Source organism: Lissotriton vulgaris, chromosome 5 (genome assembly GCF_964263255.1).
Source record: "Lissotriton vulgaris chromosome 5, aLisVul1.2, whole genome shotgun sequence".
Lineage (NCBI taxonomy): Eukaryota > Metazoa > Chordata > Amphibia > Caudata > Salamandridae > Lissotriton > Lissotriton vulgaris.
This window is the reverse complement of record NC_141693.1, coordinates 1,591,465,467-1,591,484,855: the sequence shown is the minus strand read 5'-3', so window position 1 is coordinate 1,591,484,855 and position 19,389 is coordinate 1,591,465,467. Positions and strand designations below refer to the sequence as shown.

The 19,389-nt window shown below is 47.4% G+C and overlaps 1 protein-coding gene across 1 annotated transcript in view; it reads left to right on the top strand.

Annotated features, from left to right (window-relative positions):
• The window catches only part of EFS (embryonal Fyn-associated substrate), a 78,177-nt gene that overhangs the window by 17,166 nt on the left and 41,622 nt on the right, over window positions 1-19,389 (top strand). The window contains exon 2 of the mRNA XM_086923712.1: window positions 13,916-14,446. Within this exon, the coding sequence (XP_086779838.1) occupies window positions 13,916-14,446 (531 nt within the window). The remainder of the gene's footprint in view (window positions 1-13,915; window positions 14,447-19,389) is intronic.

Sequence of the window (19,389 nt, the reverse complement as noted above, 5' to 3'; positions counted from 1 at the left end):
GTTTGTGGAAATTGACTCTATTCAGCAATAGCGTAAGGCCATTTCCGTAAGCTAGGGCATTTATACGGTTGGCTCCCAAGGCGTGGTGGTGCTACCACCAACCGCACAAAGGCTATTTTACAAACCTGTGCTTCTATGAAGTAGAAAGAAAAGTACCATATCTACCAGGAACCATTCAAAATAATTACTGAAGTTGACAACATGAGCCCCCAGCTCAGTTAATCTTAAAAGCAGGATCCATTCTGCCTACAATGCCCCACAATTGGGTGGTACATCCCTTCTGTGCTTAGTGAAACCAGTGCAGTGGCTTAAAACTTTCCCAAAACTCTTCGTTGTACTTGTTGAAGCTATTGAAATACATATCCAAAATACTCTCAGAAATAGACACTTTACGAATGAGATGCATTCTGGGTAGAATGAGGATTCTTTGCCTTCTAGAAAACTGTTTTCATGGTTATCTGCTCTGCTTCTGAGGCTGGTGCGATGCATTTCAAGAGGCGGGGAACCCAGGACCGAATGACTGCTCTCCCAAGGCTTGCGCGTGCTCCTCCCCAGCCCAAGGGAACAAACTGTGTCGCAAATTATTCTATTGCTGACGTGCACTTAAATATTTCTGTGGTGCTGGGTTTGGCCTGTGTGTTCTCTCTTCCTGCTCCTCACCCACCCTCCAAGGCATGTGGTCAGAAGTATGTACTTGAAGATCATTGGTCTGTTCTCTATCCTCAAACAGGAACGCGCTAGTCGAATAAGCCATTCGTTAAGGGCCTTGTCTACTGAAGTCTTTCACAAAGAGCACATTGTTGTGAAGCCCTTGGCCATGAGTTAAGTCCTTCACGAAGGGAGTGTGCTGGACAACCCCTCCTTGTAGGGGCAAGTTTTACTCCATCATTCCACGCAAGGCTCCATGATGTAGAAAGGGCTCAAACAAGATTTACCGACTTGCTTCATGTTGGCGAGGCATTATGATCCCGTCTTGGACTTTTCTAATACAGATGTGTATTTTCAGATGTGGTAAGCAAATAGGTTCAACGTAAGCTAACGACTCCAACTCACAGAGCCGATTAGTTTACTAAACAAACCCCCCACCCCCCGCTGACGAGATATATGGACAAGTGAGGACTGTCTGCTTTGGAAACAAGAACTAGAATTGAGAAAAGCAATAGTTTTGTATTAAATAGCAGTAGCCTCCAACAACATCCGGCCCAAAAATGTGTCTCAATGATGAATATGGATGGCACCACCCAATGACTGGGCAAACGCCACATCAGTGGAATCCCATATCCGCATCAACTGCAAGATACGCACTGTGCATATGAAAAAGAGTGGGGTGATATCTTATGCTTGTTGTGCTTTCCGTGCAATATTGTGGAGTATGTTTCTGTGTGCAAAGAGAGGCAGTTGAAGGAAGAGGCTCCGTTGTTTAGATAGGCTGCTCCTGGTGGCTGTCAGTATCACTGTATTTGGCGAATACAAAAAAATAGATGAAATGTAGACTTGTCTCTACTTCTTTCCGATGCACGTGCCTGCACACACACCTAAGAGGTCACTTTATGACACCATGTCCGCCTGGCACCAGCTGGCCCGGCTCAGCAAAGAGAAGCCCTTTCTCCTAGCAGCAGACCACACAACTGCTGACCAAGAAATGCTCCTATTTCAGTCAATTATAACTTTATTCGATCTCGAGAAACAAGATCATAAAAGTGTAGTGCATCATAAAATGCATGTTCGCTCATACAATACAATACAATTTCAATAAGTTAAAAAGACTGCACAGATAAAAACTGGATAAAAAAATGCTCCTATTAGCTTAACATAGAGACAGGGAGTGTAGGCAACATAGCCGGCAGCAGGGCCTATTTTCAACACACTCATAAGACTACATCAAAGTAGTAGGCCTTCACATTTGTCGCGCACAGAACTTGTTCAGAACAGGCAGCGACAGTGTTACATTCTTTCACATACAAAGCAGGTAGAACAGGAGCAGGAGGAGCATCAGCATTCCGTCTGTACAAGGACAAATGAGGTACTTGGGAGCAGGCGCTATCACTCACAGGAGAGGGGCAGCTCAGACAGGCGTGATTGGGAGGACTGCACTGGCCACACAGGCGTAAATAGTCAGTCCTGGAAAGGCTGAATAGAGGCAGCCAGACAGTCAGTGGAATGAGCACAACACCAAGTGGAATAAACATTGGCATAGCCAATAGGTCTCACCTGTGCGGGAGCGATTGGCTTTGGCAATGTGTTTTAGCCATGTTGGACACTAGTGTGGCTGCTGTTAAGCATGGCTTTAAGTTAGTGGGATCGGGTTGAGTTGGGTTGATTGGAGTGGAGTATGGTAGATGGGGTGGAGAGGGGTACATTGGGGTGCGGTAGATTGGTGTGGAGTATGGTAGATTGGGGTGGATTGTAGTAGGGTAGATTATGGTAGATCGGAGTGGGTAGGTTGGAGGGGACTGGGGTAGACTGGAGTGCAGTAGATTGGGGTGTAGTGGGGTAGATTGTAGTGCAATTGGCTAAAGTGGGGTGGAGTGGAGTGGAGTGGAGTGGCTTGTCCTAAAGTGTTATGACGTGGAGGGGAATGAGTATTGCTCTATAGAAGGGGCCCCCTCTAAGGGGGAGTTAGGTCTGGGAGAAAAGGGGGAACAACCATAACAAAAATACTATTTTACAACCTCCCACTTTACCTCTGTTTCTTTAACATTTGGGCTAAATCTGCTCCTACAGGCTTATCTTAGAAAAATGTGTGAGACATTATCTACTCAACACCAACATTATAATAAAAAATATTTTTTTTATTAATTTTGCTAAATATTTTATACTTATTTTCATCAATACTAGCAAAAAGTGAATAGAAAATGATTTTCCTAAAAGACTTGCATATTACAAAATCTTTTTTCATATTATTCTTTTTGCTACATTTAATTAATGCACAAACGGTTACATATTTCTTTATACAATACAAAACACAAATGTGCAGTGAAGCCCTACATTCATACCAGCAATTCAAATTACTCCATTAGATCCATATTCATGCTCATTCATACCATACACACTAAGAATCAGCCCTGAACCACATATACATCCTGGTCAGAATGGGACAGCGGTTTTTGAGGTCTCCATGACCATATCGTGTGCCGAGCGCATATGACTAAGTTGATGCGCGTTTGGGTGGAGTAAGCCTTATCTTGACCACCTTCTTCAGGACCTTCTCAATTCATATGCTGTAGGGGTACAATCAAATGCCTTGTAAGAAGGTTGTTCACAATGCTAGTATTTGACTAGCAGTCTTTTTTTTTTTTTTGGCGGGTCCCCCAAATAAGACGAGGATCTCTCCTTATTTGGCAAGTTCAACAATGCCTTGCCATGATGAATTCTCCTGTTGATATTTGTGTCACCAATTGAATCGAGGATTGACACCCCTGTGAATGGGTAATTCTTGTGCCCTGTATGTCTGAGTGTCCCCAAACGTCAACTAAGATGTTCTTCGATCGATCTATTGTAATTTATACTTTTACAAACAGTGCAGCGATTACTCTGATAACGCCGATTTATCAAACGGTCCTGTCAATGGAGTGTATTTCTTTACCTGAAAGGGACCAACGGCGTCCGAGGCAGCAAAACCGACATGCAACCACACAGGACATGCTATCCACTTACTCTCTTTTAGTTGGATGCTCTTTCAGAACAACTTGAAGTCCATCAGTGAGGCTGAAGTCTGTAAACTGTTTAGTACGGTGTTCCAATGGAATGGGCCAACTAGGTAAAAGCCTCAACGGTTGGGAGATGCACACCAGTACGAAGCTCGAAATTCGCGGATTGAAGATTTTGCAATGATGTATAGTGAGCTGGGGTGCTTTTAAGACAGTTGTAGGTCAGGTAGTTTATTCATTTGAAAACAAGTGTTCCAAATGTGTAGAGTGCTTTGTTTTTGGCACTCAGCCATCCTACCTGGCAATAGGTGGGAGTGGGGGTGTGCCTGGAAAGCTTAAAGTTTGAGTTGTGAAGCTCCGAATATGATCTACAGCAGTGTGGATTGACTGGGTAAACTGACCAGGACTGTTGCAGTAATCCTATCTACTGAACACCAGTGCGTTGAGCAGCGTTGAGCAGGATCACTGAGCGGACCATTTGCATGTCAATTAATTGTATGCGAGCTGCCGCTTTAGTATGGGTGATGAAGGCTTCCGTCTTCATGATGCCAAGCCAAGGTTCCTTGGCTGGAAAGCTGAAATTCAGTGTTTCATGGGGACATGAGATGGTGTTGGACCAGGAGGAGGAGGAATAGCAATTCTGCTTTTGGTTTTGTATCTAAACCCACAATTCACATATATTTGATGGTTGCGTTTTAGATTGTGTGGTGCGAACCTTAAATACATGATTTATCTGATTCATGAATACTAAGGCTGTCCGTTCCAAGTGAAATAAAAAAAATCTGAATTTTCTTCAGCTTTGTGCATAAATCCCATGGATAAGCAGGCTGTGAAAAGGGAACATCAGACGTGCTTCCAGCTTTGGACACAAATGTGATTCAATGTGCTGTTCCTGATTTCTGTTTAATTCCATGTGGCTTGAACAAACTGCCTCAAAGGCCAATTCTACCTTCCTCTTATTCTTCTTTAGTAACCCTGGGAACTAATTGTATATCTTTTCAAAGTGAGTCTGAGGAGCCTTTGTGCTCGTCACATACTAGGAGACTCAAAACACTGCATCAGTGGAAAGAGAATGCTGTCATATCTTGTACCTCTATGGAAATCTACACACATAGGAAGGAGTTCCGCTGCCTCCATGCTGCTTCCATAATTAAACTGTTTTTTGTGGATTAAAATACCACAGAGCTTATGTGTTGCAGGATGAAGGAGCGGGGCCTACAGCACGGGTAGTCTTGTAGTGTTTTTAACGCAAACCCCAGGAATGACCATCTCCTTCAGCCAGCTGGTTACCTTGTCGGATTTTTAGTCTCATAAAAGCCTCAAAGGTTTAATAAACATATATGAGCTACGGTGTCAAATATTTCCATGTTTAAATTAGGAGTTCCAAATTTGTAGCCTCATAAATATTTAGCTAAAGTGGCAGGTTTCGATTTTTCCCTCTAAATACCCCTCTATGCCCCATCCCCTGCCCATCTCCCCCATCCCCTGCCCATCTCCCCCATCCCCTGCCCATCTCCACCAATTCTATGACTCAAACTGGGGCTCTTGCCAATTTCATTGCTCTGCTGCTGCCATTTTTAGGTCTGGCCTAAAACCGTTTTTAACTGTTTTGTTTAAAAACAAAAATAGTATGGCCCATACCAACGACCTAGAGTGGGCTCAGAGCTCGACCAATGCTTGCAATTGGTTGACTGCATTGGCATTCTCATTTGCTTGCTTCGTAAGTGATGGCTTTCCTTCCCTTTCTTGTCCCTGCCCTGCAGCATAGCCCCTTTACCATCCTTTTGATTATTGGACTTGTATCCCTCCAGTGCTCACATTTAGGGATCTACATTTTAGGTCGCAGCCTACCAGACAACGCAGCGGTCTGAGTTTGCTAAAGACATCTTGGGGACTTTCAGAAAGTTAACCCTAGGAATGCATTCCGTCTGTTGCTTGCCATTAACTTTGTGGTTATAACTCATGTTTTCTTGCTTTACCATTTGCTGTCTTTATTTGCATTATGCTGTCCCGGTTCAGCTAATTTCTCTTGTTGGTCTAAAGCGTATTTATAGTATTCTTTCACAAACTCATTTTCTGTAAATGAATCTTTAAATCTTGCTCTGATCTCATTACATTTGCTGGACATTCAAAGACCGAGGTGAAATGTCAGGCGCTGGCCTCCGAGGGCCCTTATTTACGTTTCTTTCTCTGACTTCAAAGTGAGCAGATTTATGTCACAATGTTGCTGCTTACTGGGGGTAGGTAGGAAAGAGGTTTTTTTTCTTAGCACACAACCACATTTAAATGAACTGTGCAAGTAGTTCAGAATATATCCGAATTAGGAACACAAATCAATTGTTTTGTTATTTCTGAAGTTTGTTGGAAACAAATACTTTAATATGATCAAGGCAATCATTACACCGAAGTGATGCAATTTCTACACATTTTCGTCTGTGCACTGTAAAGTTGCATTAGTAAAAGTGAATGTCTGTGCAAATGTAATGGTCATTTCAATTGAAACAAGCATTTACAATGCAACGGTTTCGCCTTTCCAAAAGTTAGAGCTATTGGCATTGTAAATGACAAATTTTTTATTTATGTGTTGGTTTTGAAAACAGATAAATAAATGGCATTGTAATTTACATTGCCAACAGCTTAATCTCTCGCAAATGTGAGACCTATTGTACCCTACGGACGAGCTTAGCAGACAGCAATTACTACCACACACACACCCAGAGCCACCCACACACCCAGAGCCACCCACACACACACACCCAGAGCCAGCCACACACACCCAGAGCCAGCCAAACACACCCACCCTGAGCCAGCCACACACACCCACCCTGAGCCAGCCACACACACCCACCCAGAGCCAGCCACACACACCCACCCAGAGCCACACACACCCACACCCAGAGCCACACACACCCACACCCAGAGCCACACACACCCACACCCAGAGCCACACACACACACACCCAGAGCCACACACACACACACCCAGAGCCACACACACACCCCCAGAGCCACACACACACCCCCAGAGCCACACACACACACCCCCAGAGCCACACACACACCCCCAGAGCCACACACACACACCCCAGAGCCACACACACACACCCCCAGAGCCACACACACACACCCCCAGAGCCACACACACACACACACACCCAGAGCCACACACACACACACACACCCAGAGCCACACACACACACACCCAGAGCCACACACACACACACACCCAGAGCCACACACACACACTCACCCAGAGCCACACACACTCACTCACCCAGAGCCACACACACTCACCCAGAGCCACACACACACACACACACAGAGCCACACACACACCAAGAGCCACACACACACACACACACCCAGAGCCACACCCACACACCCTCACCCCTACTTTTAGTCCTGCTGCACAGCTTTGTTACTGTACAACATGGTAAAAGACATTTGCAAAGGCAAGGCCCAGTGGTTTTGTCAATTCTTTTCATCTCTAGGACTTTTGTTCTTGGGGCGTTGGTGACCTCTCCCACTGTCTGGGAGCCTCTCAGTGACTGGGTGTTTATAGTCCTTGTTGGTTTGTATTTTGTTTAAATTAATTTTCCGATCTTTCTTTCAGCCTTTTGAGCAGCAGTTTGATTTAAATTAAACTTTCGAGCAAATCCTGCTCCGGTAGTATAATAATTATTAATAACATAAGTTGAGTTTAAACGGGTGTTGCCTGTAGAGGTTGCATGCCATCATTCTTCAGTTTTGCAGCGCTTTAAGGGTTTGTAACCCTCTACACATAAAGAAGTCGTAAAGTGCAGAAATAGTCAGATGTCGCGATATGAATGCCTGAATAGCACACGACACACACTGGCGTGAATGTAGCTCCTAGAATCCTAGATGTGGTGAATGACAGAGCCAGGCCCACTAGCGCTGCTCCTGTCACCAGCCGCTCACAGGGGCTTCTTATTGGCTGTGAAAAGTGTACAACGTGCCTTGAGGGCCTGCAATGAGGCACAGAAATGACTGCCGGGCACGCTATCAGTCCTTCAAGGCGCTGCACCATATGATAACCCACCTGCCTTTACTGTGCCTGACCTGCCCCGCTGCTTGGTGCGAGGCACGGCTCTTCGACATTTCTTTCAGTTTTGTGTAAGACATGCAGTTTAGAAATGTAAATTTAGACAATGGCTACTCAGCCTTTCTTCCTTCAGAGGTTGAAAAGCTGAGCGCTCTTAAACTGGCCAATATTTTCGTTCTATCAAGTGCTTTGTAAATCGATTTAACAATGTGATTGCTAAAGACGCGTGTCCTCGCACTGGCATGAATTTGAGATAAGTGGTGACTGCCCCTGGGTCTTACTAGCCCCGCCGAACCCCCTCTCCCCCCACTCTCCCGCTTCAAGGATGGGGGCTGCTGGGGGGGGGTGCTTCAGATGGACTGTGTGTGAGGTGTGCGCACCCATCGCCCTTGGGGCAGTCTAGCGGGGTCACTGCAGGCTGCTGATTGGATCCGTTCCTGCCTCCTACCACCCTTTGGGGTGTGTGGGTGCAGTGTATGCATGCAGTCTGTGTAACTGTCCCCGTGTATCCAGGGACACCCGCTGAAGCCCCTTCCCTCGATGCGCCAGGGGTCTCTGGCTGTGCCGTGGCCTGCCACAGGCTGACTCGTGTGCTGGCACGTCGGGTCCCCTGAGGAAGGTACAGCGGTGGGGCCTTCAGGGGGCTGAGGCGAACTACTAGTGCGCCCCCCACCCTCTGTGGCGAGTGCCCCCCACCCGCTGTGGCGAGTTGTCCCACCCTTTTCCGCTTGTCAGCATCTCGGTGCAGTACAGGCCTTCAGCATAGACTTGCATGAGAGCCTCCTGCAAGGATGTACACGGACTCCTGCGGGGCCGACTTGGTGCTTAATCCTTTTGAAGTTTGCACAAAGCTGGGTAATCGCGCCAGTTATTTACGCACTCAGAGCTGCCTTGGGTTTGTAGCGCACTGTATAAAAAGTCGTCGTTCTTATGAACGGCGATGCGCCCAGTGTTCCCGTGCACCTCGTCTTAGTAAGGCTCTGAGATTGTGTAAAGCAGCCTTCGAGGCTGCTATATTCTTTGCATCCGCGGCTTTCGCCAGGCCCTGCCCGAAGCGGGGTTTAACAAGCATTTACAAGTGGTGCGGGAACGGGCACACGGAGAGCGGGAGGGGGGTCGGGAACGGGATAAAGGGGGGCAGGAAAGGCATGGACAGCGGGAGGGGGGCGGGAAAGGCATGGACAGCGGGAGGGGGGGCGGGAACGGCACACTGCCAGCGGGAGGGGGGCAGGAACGGGCACTCACCTGGACTTCTTCCGGCGGCGGTCATTGCTTCCTCCCAGGAGTCTGCCTCGCATATCTCTTCCTCCTCTGGGGCCCGCTCCTGCACCCCCCGACACAGCGGAGAGTCGGACTCCTGGAAGGACACTGCAGCAGGCAGCACACGTGAAGTCACCTCCTTACGGGCACACGGACAGTGGGAGGGGGGACGGGCACACGGACAGCGGGAGGGGGGAATCGCACGGACAGCGGGAGGGGGGCGGGCACACGGGGAGCGGGAGGCGGGGCAACGGGCTCACGGACAGCAGGAGGGGGCGGGTGAACGGGTGAACGGGCTCACGGACAGCGGGAGGGGGGGCGCGAGTTAACAGGCACACGGACAGCGGGAGGGGGGGCGGGCGGGCGGGCACACTGACAGCGGGAGGGGGGCGGGTTAACGGCACACTGACAGCGGGAGGGGGGGGTCAGCAAACAGCCAGCGGGACAGGGAACAAGACGTTCAATGAACACAAACATCGGGGGGAAAAAAAAAAAAAGTACACGCCCACAGTGGCCACGTCTTCATGACGTTGCGGAGAGGAAAAGAATTGGCGGAACGCCCACCAATCGCCTTGGGAAATGACGGACAGTTCTCTCTTCCAATGGCTAGCCTCCATTTATGGAGCTAGCCAATGGAAGAGAGAGGCGGAACGAAGACCACACTGTTGTAACATTAGATTTCGCCTTCGCCGAAAAGCTGCGCAGTGCGCAGCTTTCGATGAGGCGAAACCTAAAAAGGGTTGCCTGTAACAGTAGTGTGCTACCATAAAATGCATACTCCACTCTGCACCACGCCACTGCACCACTCTACGCCGCTGCACTCTACGCCACATCACACTACGCCTCTCTGCTCTACCCTGTACCACTCTATGCCAATGCAGTCTGCGCCACTCTGCTCTGCACCACTCCACTTTACACCACTCTAAACCACTGCACAACTTCACGTCACTGCACTCTATGCCCATCACATTACACCTCTCTTATCTACTCTGTGCGCTTTACACCGCCCCAGTCTAGGCCAACCCCACTCTACGCCACTGTACACTACGCAACTTTTCAACACTTAACTCACGCCACTGCACTCCATGCCAATATACTCCATGCCAATCCACTTTACTCTGTAACACTCAACTCTATGCCCCTGCACTTTACGCCAACCCACTGTATGCACTCAAACCTACTCTGCACCACTGCACTCTATGCCACTGCTCTCAACACCACTTTACTCTACGCCATTACACTCTATAAAACTGCACTGTACCCTGCACCACTCCATGCCACTAATTTCTTCTCTGAAACAATCTACTCTACGCTACTTAACACTTCACCACTCTACTCTTAACCACTGCACTCTGTCAATGCAGTCTACACCACTGCACTATATTCTGTATCACTGTACTCTACTCCACTCGCCACCACTACGACAGTCTACTTTGCAGTACTGCACTTGCTGCCTCTCTACTATGTGCTACTCCACTCTGCACCACTGCACTATACTCTACTCTGTGCTACTCTACACCCCTGCATCTATGCCGCTCAACTCTCCACACCACTGTGCCACCTCATTCTACATAACTCTAATCTACGCCACTGCATTCTACAATGCTGCATTGTACGCAGCTGAATTCAGTGCCACTGCACTCCACGCCACTACACTCTGCAACACTCTACACCAGTGCACTGTACACCTGTATACTCTACGCCACTTCACTGTTAACCACTCAATGCAACTCCAAACTATGCCACTCCAATACACAACACTCTGTGCCACTCCACTCTACAACACGACTCCACTCTTCGCCGTTCCACTCTGACACTCCACAACACTCACCTCTATGACACTCACTTTTAGCCATGCTGAACGGCAGCCACGCTTGTGTACAACATGGGTAAAACACATTGGCAAAGCCAGTAGCTGTTGCATAGGCGAGACCTGTTGGCTTTGCCCATGCTTATTTCTTTTTATTACGCACCCCTTGAGACTCCATATGTTCGCTTGCTCTCTTGTGTGCTGCTCTCCCCCAAATACTCCACCGCCCCCACATTGTTTCCTCTTCATTCGCACCACAGTTGCTCCTCTACCCCCAATTGTCTGTGAAATAACATGTTTTAAACTAATATATTTATTTTTTGGAAGAGCCTGGCAGTTTCAATAAAAAAGACAGGGTCACACATCAAACCCAAATCCCCAAAAAGGCAGGAGCCCCTGCAGCCGTCGATCGGGCAGCACATTTTGGTCTGCATATGAGTGGATTTTGCTTGTAAGTGTGTTTTTTTTGTTTGGTGGGAATAGCCAGCATACTTAACTGGCCCTTTTCCTGGAGTAAAGATTTTATTTTTCTATTTTTATTCAAGCAGTGGTTTGCATGAAACTCGATCAGTGTGCATGCCTATAGCGATGTTGCTGAGCATATAAAACATGCAATTAAAGTATCACAGTGCCTGAGTGGTTATATTATTTGAGTGACATTACAGAGTAAATTGCTTCCAGGCACTGGTCTCCACGTTGCTCTGCTAGTGTGTAGCTGGGACAGTAAAGGCATTTGATTTGGCAAAGGCAAAAAGATGTGACTTGAGGCCTTTCCAAAAGCTGTCAAAAGTATGGAGTCTATTTTACATGAGTGGGCACTTTATTTACTGTTCTTTTTACCACCCCCCTTTTGACAGTTAAAGAAATATTCGTTTCTTGAGGGCAGATCTCACCCAGGGGTCTTTGTAAGACCTTTACTAGTTTGGCTAGGCATCCCTAGTCTGCCTTTTGAACATCAGATTCAGTCATGCATTCATTATTAGGTTTATTTCAGGTTACTATAATTCATAAAAACATACACTGCTATCACACAAAATCACAATAAAAGTACAAACTTCCATTGGAGTTTAACCTTTAAATTATTATTAATAAATGTGTGTGTGTGTGTACGTATATATGTGTGATAAATATATGTAATGTGTGTGTGTGTGTATGTTCATAAGTAAAAAGGAAAAGGCGAAATATGCGTATTGGTATAACACGCTTAACCATGATAATAACGGGGAACAATCGACTAGGCAGCAGCTCTATAGTAGTTGTAATCTAGATCGCCAGACCTTGTGTACATTTGGGCCATGCTCGCTGGACATACTTGGAGGCAGAGAATGAAATGCACGGCCTACGATTAAAGTAGCACCAAAACAGTGCTCCAGTAAGCGCTCTATCATTGTACAACCTGAACAGAGGAATTAACCATCTCTTCCTAGCTGTGTATTAAAATTAGCAGACCAGCCTACAATGAACCATTGTTTCATATGTAACCTCGTCTCCTGGGCAGGCACTAGACAAGTGCTGTTAATTCTGCTCCTCCCTGGGGTATTGTCTGCTCTAAAGACTGCAGGTAAAGTTGATATATGACCTTCAGATGTGGAGCCCAGCCCCTAAGTGCTTTATTTGATAGGTAGCGCAGACTTCTATTTGTGGTAAACATCTGGTCCAGGTTAATGCTTGTCCCCAGAACTGAACATTTTCAGTAGCAGGATCGTCCTTTCTTTGAATAGAGCTGTGGGAGAACCTTAAACCAGAGCATCAAGACTAAGCGCTAAATTATTTATCCGTTTAAGCCAGTGACGTTGCTCTCTTCCTTGAGGTTAAATCCTTAGATTGCATCTCTTGAAGGTCACCTTGTCCTTGGCTGTGAGCCACCGCAGTCACTTTGGTTTCACAAACCTGGTCGAGCTTTCTGAGGCCTGTATCTCATCTGATAGCTTCTTTTTGGGTTTTGTAGTTTACAACTGCACAAACTTAGAGGCACTTTAAAATCGGTTTGTAATAGTTGAATCAGGAATTATTTTACCACTCGCCGCTGTGACTCGAAGATAGTTCAGGATTGATTGGACAGGGATTCTTAGTATCTCCATAGTCTGAAAACATGTCTTACTACTTGATAAGTGCTGTTCCGGAGGGTTTCAAGACGACCGTCTTATATGGATAATAAACACTTCTGCTTGCTGGTATGCCCTAGACTATAAGTGTATGGTGCCACGTCCTGCCTTAGCTGTTGTTGTCCCCAAGGATGATGGCTTGGAATTATTTGGCTGAAGCCAGCTGTCCTTCATCCAGATTTGTATTGCTGGGTGACTGTTCATCCATGCAGTACTGGCCATTGGTTGGAGAGATGCCAAGTGTGGGTTGTCACTTCTGACCGAGGCCCCACATTAGCTGTAGTACCAGTGTAGTAGTTATTCTCTAATATAAACTAAGCCACTTCATGAGAACTTAAAAAAGTGGGTCTATTATTGATTAAAATGTACATTTGGGTAGGAGTCACATATGCACTTGTATTTGCAATCTGCTGGGCTCTTGTTCACAACCTAGTCGGTGAACCCTGCCCAGCCTTCCATCCAGTTGATCAGGTGATATTAACCACTGTTTACAAAAGATGTTGTTCATCCGTTGCTAACCATGTCCCTCCAGCACCCTTGGGCTCCTTGACTGCCATGAAAGTGGGGGACACCTTTGCAGTACTTCGCTCCTGTTGTGCATTCCTGCTTGCTGCTGTTGCACCTTTGGTAGTGTCTTTTGTGTCCCTGCCTCCTGCAGAATTTGCTTTGCAAAACAGTCGCCTGGTGGAGCAGCTGTTCTCCACAAGCCGAGGGAAGCACGGAGGGCTGGCTGCACTTAGCAGATATATTTAATGTGCATGGTTAAGTATGCAGCAGGCTTTCAAGCTGCAGATATTTTGGATTTAAAAAAAAAGGGCTGTGGGTGAAACTTGAGATTTACTGTGTGTTGTGAGCTTTTGCATTCTGTTGAAAAATTAATTTCCCTCAATCTTCAGGCATTGAAACACTGACCAGGGTGTGTCCGGGCATCACTAATGTGCATCGATTGAGCGTTGTGATGGTTATGTGAAGAGGATGTGGTTAGTCATGGCCTATTTGTAACTCTTGCCTTCTTTTTGCCCACAGACCCTGCTGGCGAAGGCCCTGTTTGACAATGTGGCTGAAACGGTGGACGAGCTGTCCTTCCGCAAGGGGGACATCATGGTCGTGCTGGAGCCGGACACCGCAGGCCTGCAGGGCTGGTGGCTCTGCTCCCTGCACGGAAGGCAGGGCATTGTGCCAGGCAATCGCGTCCGGCTGCTGGAGGCGGGCGTCAACTACCAGCTCGGAGCCCGGCGGGACCAGATGCCGCAGAGCCAACCTTGCTCCCCACCTCCCCCACAGCGCCCCAACCGGGAAAACAATGGCCTCCAGACCCCAGGGAAGGAGAGCTGGGGGGTCTACCAGGTTCCTCCCCGATGCGAAGCGCCGTGCCGGGGTCCACTCCGGTCCATGGAGCCACAGGAAGTGTACCAGGTCCCCCTGGCCCGCTCGTGCCCCAAGCCCCTGCTGCAGGGGGGGTCTCCTGCTAGGACGCAGGACAACGATTACCTGGTGCCCGACATAATGCGGACGCCTCGGGGCAAGACGCAGCTGCCGGCGGAGGAGGAGAGCGAGGTGAGAGGTGGGAGAAGTCACACATAGGGAGAGTGGGGGACCTGCAACACCAGTGCATTGGGGTTCACTGGGGCTTCTTTTCTCCCAGTGCTCTGGTGTGTAGTGAGAGGGGTAGTTCTTTCTCTGTTCCTAGAGCTCTTCTACTGTTCATCTGTTGGGGACTCTCCCCCCCCCCCCTCTTGGCACGGCACCTTTGATCTTTGGTGTCTTTGTAGGGACGTGTGTTTTCTAACCTTAGGGTGTCTTCCCTGTCCTCCCCCCGCGGGGGATCTCATCTTTGGGGCCTGTTTCACGAGGTGTATTCTAGAGAGGTGTTGGTTTTGCTTCTGTGCTCTCTTCCAGGAGGTGTCTTTTTTTCATCACCCTCTGCTTCCGGGTCTGACCTGCCTTGTCTGTTGCTGTACCCTTTGTGAGGTGTTGTCAGGGAGTCACCCCTGCAGCCCGGCTTGTCATGCTTTGAGTAAAGGAACGGGTGGCTACCGTCTTACCTTGAGCCAGCCTTTTTTGTGCCCTGGAGGAGTGTCTTCACTCTGTGCCCTTCCACCTGCTGTGTTTTCATTAAAAGCAAATCTGTATCCTACCCCTGTCCCGTGTCCAGTCTCCTTGGAGAGGTCTTTCTGTGCTCCCTAGTCTGCCTTATGTGTCTTGGAGGGGTTTTGTAGTATATGAAGTGAAGACCACAGATGCAGCAATAAGGGTTTATTGCAGAGAAGCAGAAAGAAGCAACCTCAACACAAGCTGGCCAGGCACAAACTTTCACCAGCTAGAACCCTAGAAGGAGACAGAGCCATATACATTCTGGAATGGATGACACAGGTAAGAACTGTGGTGGAGTAAAGGAAATAAAAGAAGGATAAATATACAACACATCTCCTCTCGTAGAATAAAACAAAAGAAAAGAAAAGAAACTTAACTCAAAAGAATGTGCATGTCATTGAAAGGAAACTTAGCGCAAAACTACAGGAGAATTCCTAAAGTAAAAGCAAAAATGGAGGCATCATAGAACAATAAGCATTCAAACACAAATAAGTATACGCAATGAGAACATCATACAATAAAACACAAGTAATAATAAGCAATGAAACCATCACAACTAATAGGCATTGAAAGGAACACACGTCACCCCTCTAAAGAACTAATCACAACAGAAATCATTCAAATAAGTAGGTGGCCTGTGGCTCCTTTGAGGTCTGATGGCAGGCAAAGAGGGACTTGAAGAAGTAATGGGGTTGGGATTAGAATCAGTCACGGAGTTGGGAACGAGATCAGCAGTGGAATTGGGAAGAGACACAGCAGGATCAGGAGCATCCCCTCCACCATCACCCCTAGCCAAGACATTAACAGGAGCAGGAACCACAGGGCCCGGATCTGGAGAAGGAACAAGCATGAACCCTGAGGAGGAAAGATCCTGGACAGGAAAAGGAACAGGAACAGAACTGGAACCAACTACAGGACTAACGCCACCTTTCTGATAGAGGGCAACCCTCCTTAAGTTCCATTTCTCCCCATTGGAGAGAACAACATAGTGGGGATAGACCATCTTAACGAGAAAAGGGCCACGGAACTTGGACAAACCACCAGAAACACGACCAGACTTCACCTTGACAAGATCACCTTTCGCAATTTTACTAGCAACAACCTTGGTGGAGGGTCCATCACCATCACAAGACTTGCGAGAGGAGACCCTTTGAAGCCGACCTGCAGAACTACACCTAGAAGCAACCTTACCGGAAGGAAGAACAGAGCCCTTACAAGAAGGCTTGGGGACCACACTGGAAAAGTCACCTGAAAGCGACTGACAGACCAAATTTTTGAGCCAAGAGGGAATGAGTTTGGTGCTGGGAACCCTGCCCCTCATCATCTCAAAAGGGGATCTGGAGTGGGAACCATGAAGAGTGGTACAATACGCATAAACCATTTCACTAACAAGGGAAGGGACAGAAGAACCACCCGAGAGGGCCATTTGAACGGTGCCTTTCACCAATCTATTAAGGCGTTCACAGAGACCATTACCCTGAGGGTTGTAGAGGGAGGTCCTATGGTGGGAAATTCCGCAACCAGACAAAAAGGCTTGCATCTCATGCGAAACCAACTGTGTGCCATTGTCGGTTATAAGAACATTAGGGAAACCTTCTCTAAAAAACAGAGACTTAAGGTGATTGATGGTAGTAGCCGTAGTGATGTCCTTGAGAAACTCCACAGACAACCACTTAGAATGGCAGTCGACAGTGACAACAGCAAACCTCTGGGAAAGAGGTAATTCAGCAATGGGACCTATAAAATCTAAGCAGATGGTGTGCCACGGAATTTCGGGGAACTGCAGCGCACCCATTTCAGAACCCACTGAAACCTTAAGTCTCTTCTCACCCATCTTGCAGGTAGAACAATCCTCTACCCATGAGGAGACCATAGAGTCCATACCGGGCCACCAGAAGTTGAGCTTGAGACGCTGTTGCGTCAGGGTTTGGCCAAGGTGACCCTCATGTGCTAGAGAGATGAGCTTCGGTCTCAAGTCAGCTGGAGGCACAAATTTGTCACCACGCAATATGACATTGTCACTGCACACAGACAAGTCATCAATGACTTTGAGAAAAGGACGGACAGAGACATGGAGACAGCTCTCTCTCCGTGAACCCAATTTAATAAGCTGGATGACTTCCTGTAGCACAGTATCTCTAGACATGGCATCAACCCACTCAGAGCGAGAGAAGGAGCTCTCAGAAAGAAGAAGCACATCATCGATCCAAGCAACATTCGCATCACATTCCTCCAGACTGAAGCCAACATTAGAACCAGAAGGAACAGCCAACCTAGATAGACAGTCGGCCTGGAAGTTCCTCCACCCAGAAATGTGAGAAATATCAAAGTGGTATTCCTGGAGTTTAGAGGCTAACCTTGCCAACCTTGGAGAACCAAATGCCCCACCCCCAGGGGAAAGAATGCGGATGAGGGGTTTATGGTCAGTCTTAAGGTTGAAGCGTGTGCCCCATAGATATGGACGGAAATGATGAGCACCCCACGCAGCCGCCAACGCCTCTTTCTCGATAACAGAATAGTTCTGTTCACATTTTGAAAGGGTACGTGAGGCAAAGGCAACAGGTCTGTCACCCTCCTTGTGGGACTGAAGTAAAACTGCACCGAGGCCACAGGCACTGGCATCCACCAACAAAGTGGAGGACTTGGCAGTATCAAAGGGTGCCAGAACCTTAGCACTGCAGATAGCCTCCTTAATCTCATTAAAGCAAGCTTCCATTTCAGGATCCCATGAAAATTTGCAACCCTTCTTCAATAAGGTTCTCAGAGGCAAGGTCTTCTCTGAGAACTTCTCCACAAATTTGGAGTAGTATTCGATCAGACCCATGAATGACCGCAACTGGTCCTTGTCAGACGGGCAAGGAGCTAAGCGTATCGCATCAAGAAGGTTCTTCTTGGGTCTGACACCATTGACTGAGATCTCATGCCCCAAGTACTCCATGTTCTCCACAAGAAAAGAACACTTCTCCCTACGTAGTGTAAGGCCAGTGTCCCAGATTCTGTGTAGAACATTTCTGAGAACAAGGTTGTGATCAGACACGGACTCTCCAAAGACCAAGATGTCGTCTTGGAAGAATACTACATTTTTGAGTCCCTTAAAGATTTCGCTGACCAATCTTTGAAAGACACTCGCCGCCGAAATCAGCCCAAAGGGAAGACGAGTAAATTGGAAGATGCCCTCTGGGGTGATGAAGGCGGTAAGATGCTTCGAGGACTCATGGAGCTTAACCTGATGGTAGGCGCTCTTCAGGTCGAGTTTTGAGAAATATCTCGCCCCCTGAAGAGTGGAAACCATCTCCGTGATGTTGGGTAAAGGGAAGGTGTCCGCAACGACACACTTGTTTAGGGACCTGAGGTCCACACAGAATCTCAATTTTCCGTCTGATTTTTTAGAAATCACGACGGGCGAAACCCATGCTGAAGCTTCTGTAGGCTCAATTACCCCAGACTGAAGCATCTCTTCAATCAAGAGTTTCACCTCACTCCGGATTGAAATGGGAATTCTCCTTACCCGATGTTGCACAGGCAGACTACCCTTCTTTAACTTAATGAGATGGGCATACCCCCGAAGTTCACCCAACTCCTCCCTGAACACAGACCGAAATTCAGACAAAATGAATTCAATAGAGTCATCGTCAACAACCATAATCTGATTCTTTGCCCTAGGATTGATGACGATGTAGAGGTCATATTGATGTACCCAACCTAGAATAGGCGGGCCATCAATGGAAACATAAACTTTCCCAAAAATGGACCTTTTTTCAAAAACAATCTCAGATTCAAAGAAACCCAGGATTTCAATCTTCTGGCCATTGAAACCCTTAGGTGAGATATCACTACGCTGTAATTTCACCCCTTCCCAAAAGGCATCGAACGTAGACTTGGGTATAATGGTATGTCGAGAACCCGTGTCAACCATCAACAACACCTCGTGGGAGTCAATCTTGAAGATGGCTTTGGGTCTGGTTTGTCTTGGATCATCACAAATGACATCAACATCATCGATGACCAAGAGTCTGTCAGGTTCAACTCCGGAATCATCAGCGTAGTAGTTATCAACAATATTCACTCTCTGTCTAGCTTTGCCCTTGCACATCTTGGAAAAATGTCCAACTTTCCCACACTTCAAACACTCTTTGTTTGATGCAAAGCAAAACCTGGCGTCGGAAGAGTGGCTGCTGCTGCCACACCTGTTGCAGACTTTGCTTACTGAGGTTTTCTTGACAGAGTTGACAGAGGGTCTGGGTCTGTTTTTTACTACCGCAACACTGTCTCCAGAACAATGTTCACAACCCACAACGCTACCTTTGTCGGTAACCACAGAAACTTCTTGGTGAGGAGTAGACTTGTGCGAATCAAGGACCTTCATGCACTTACTAGACTCCTCAATTACTTTGGCCAGATCAATG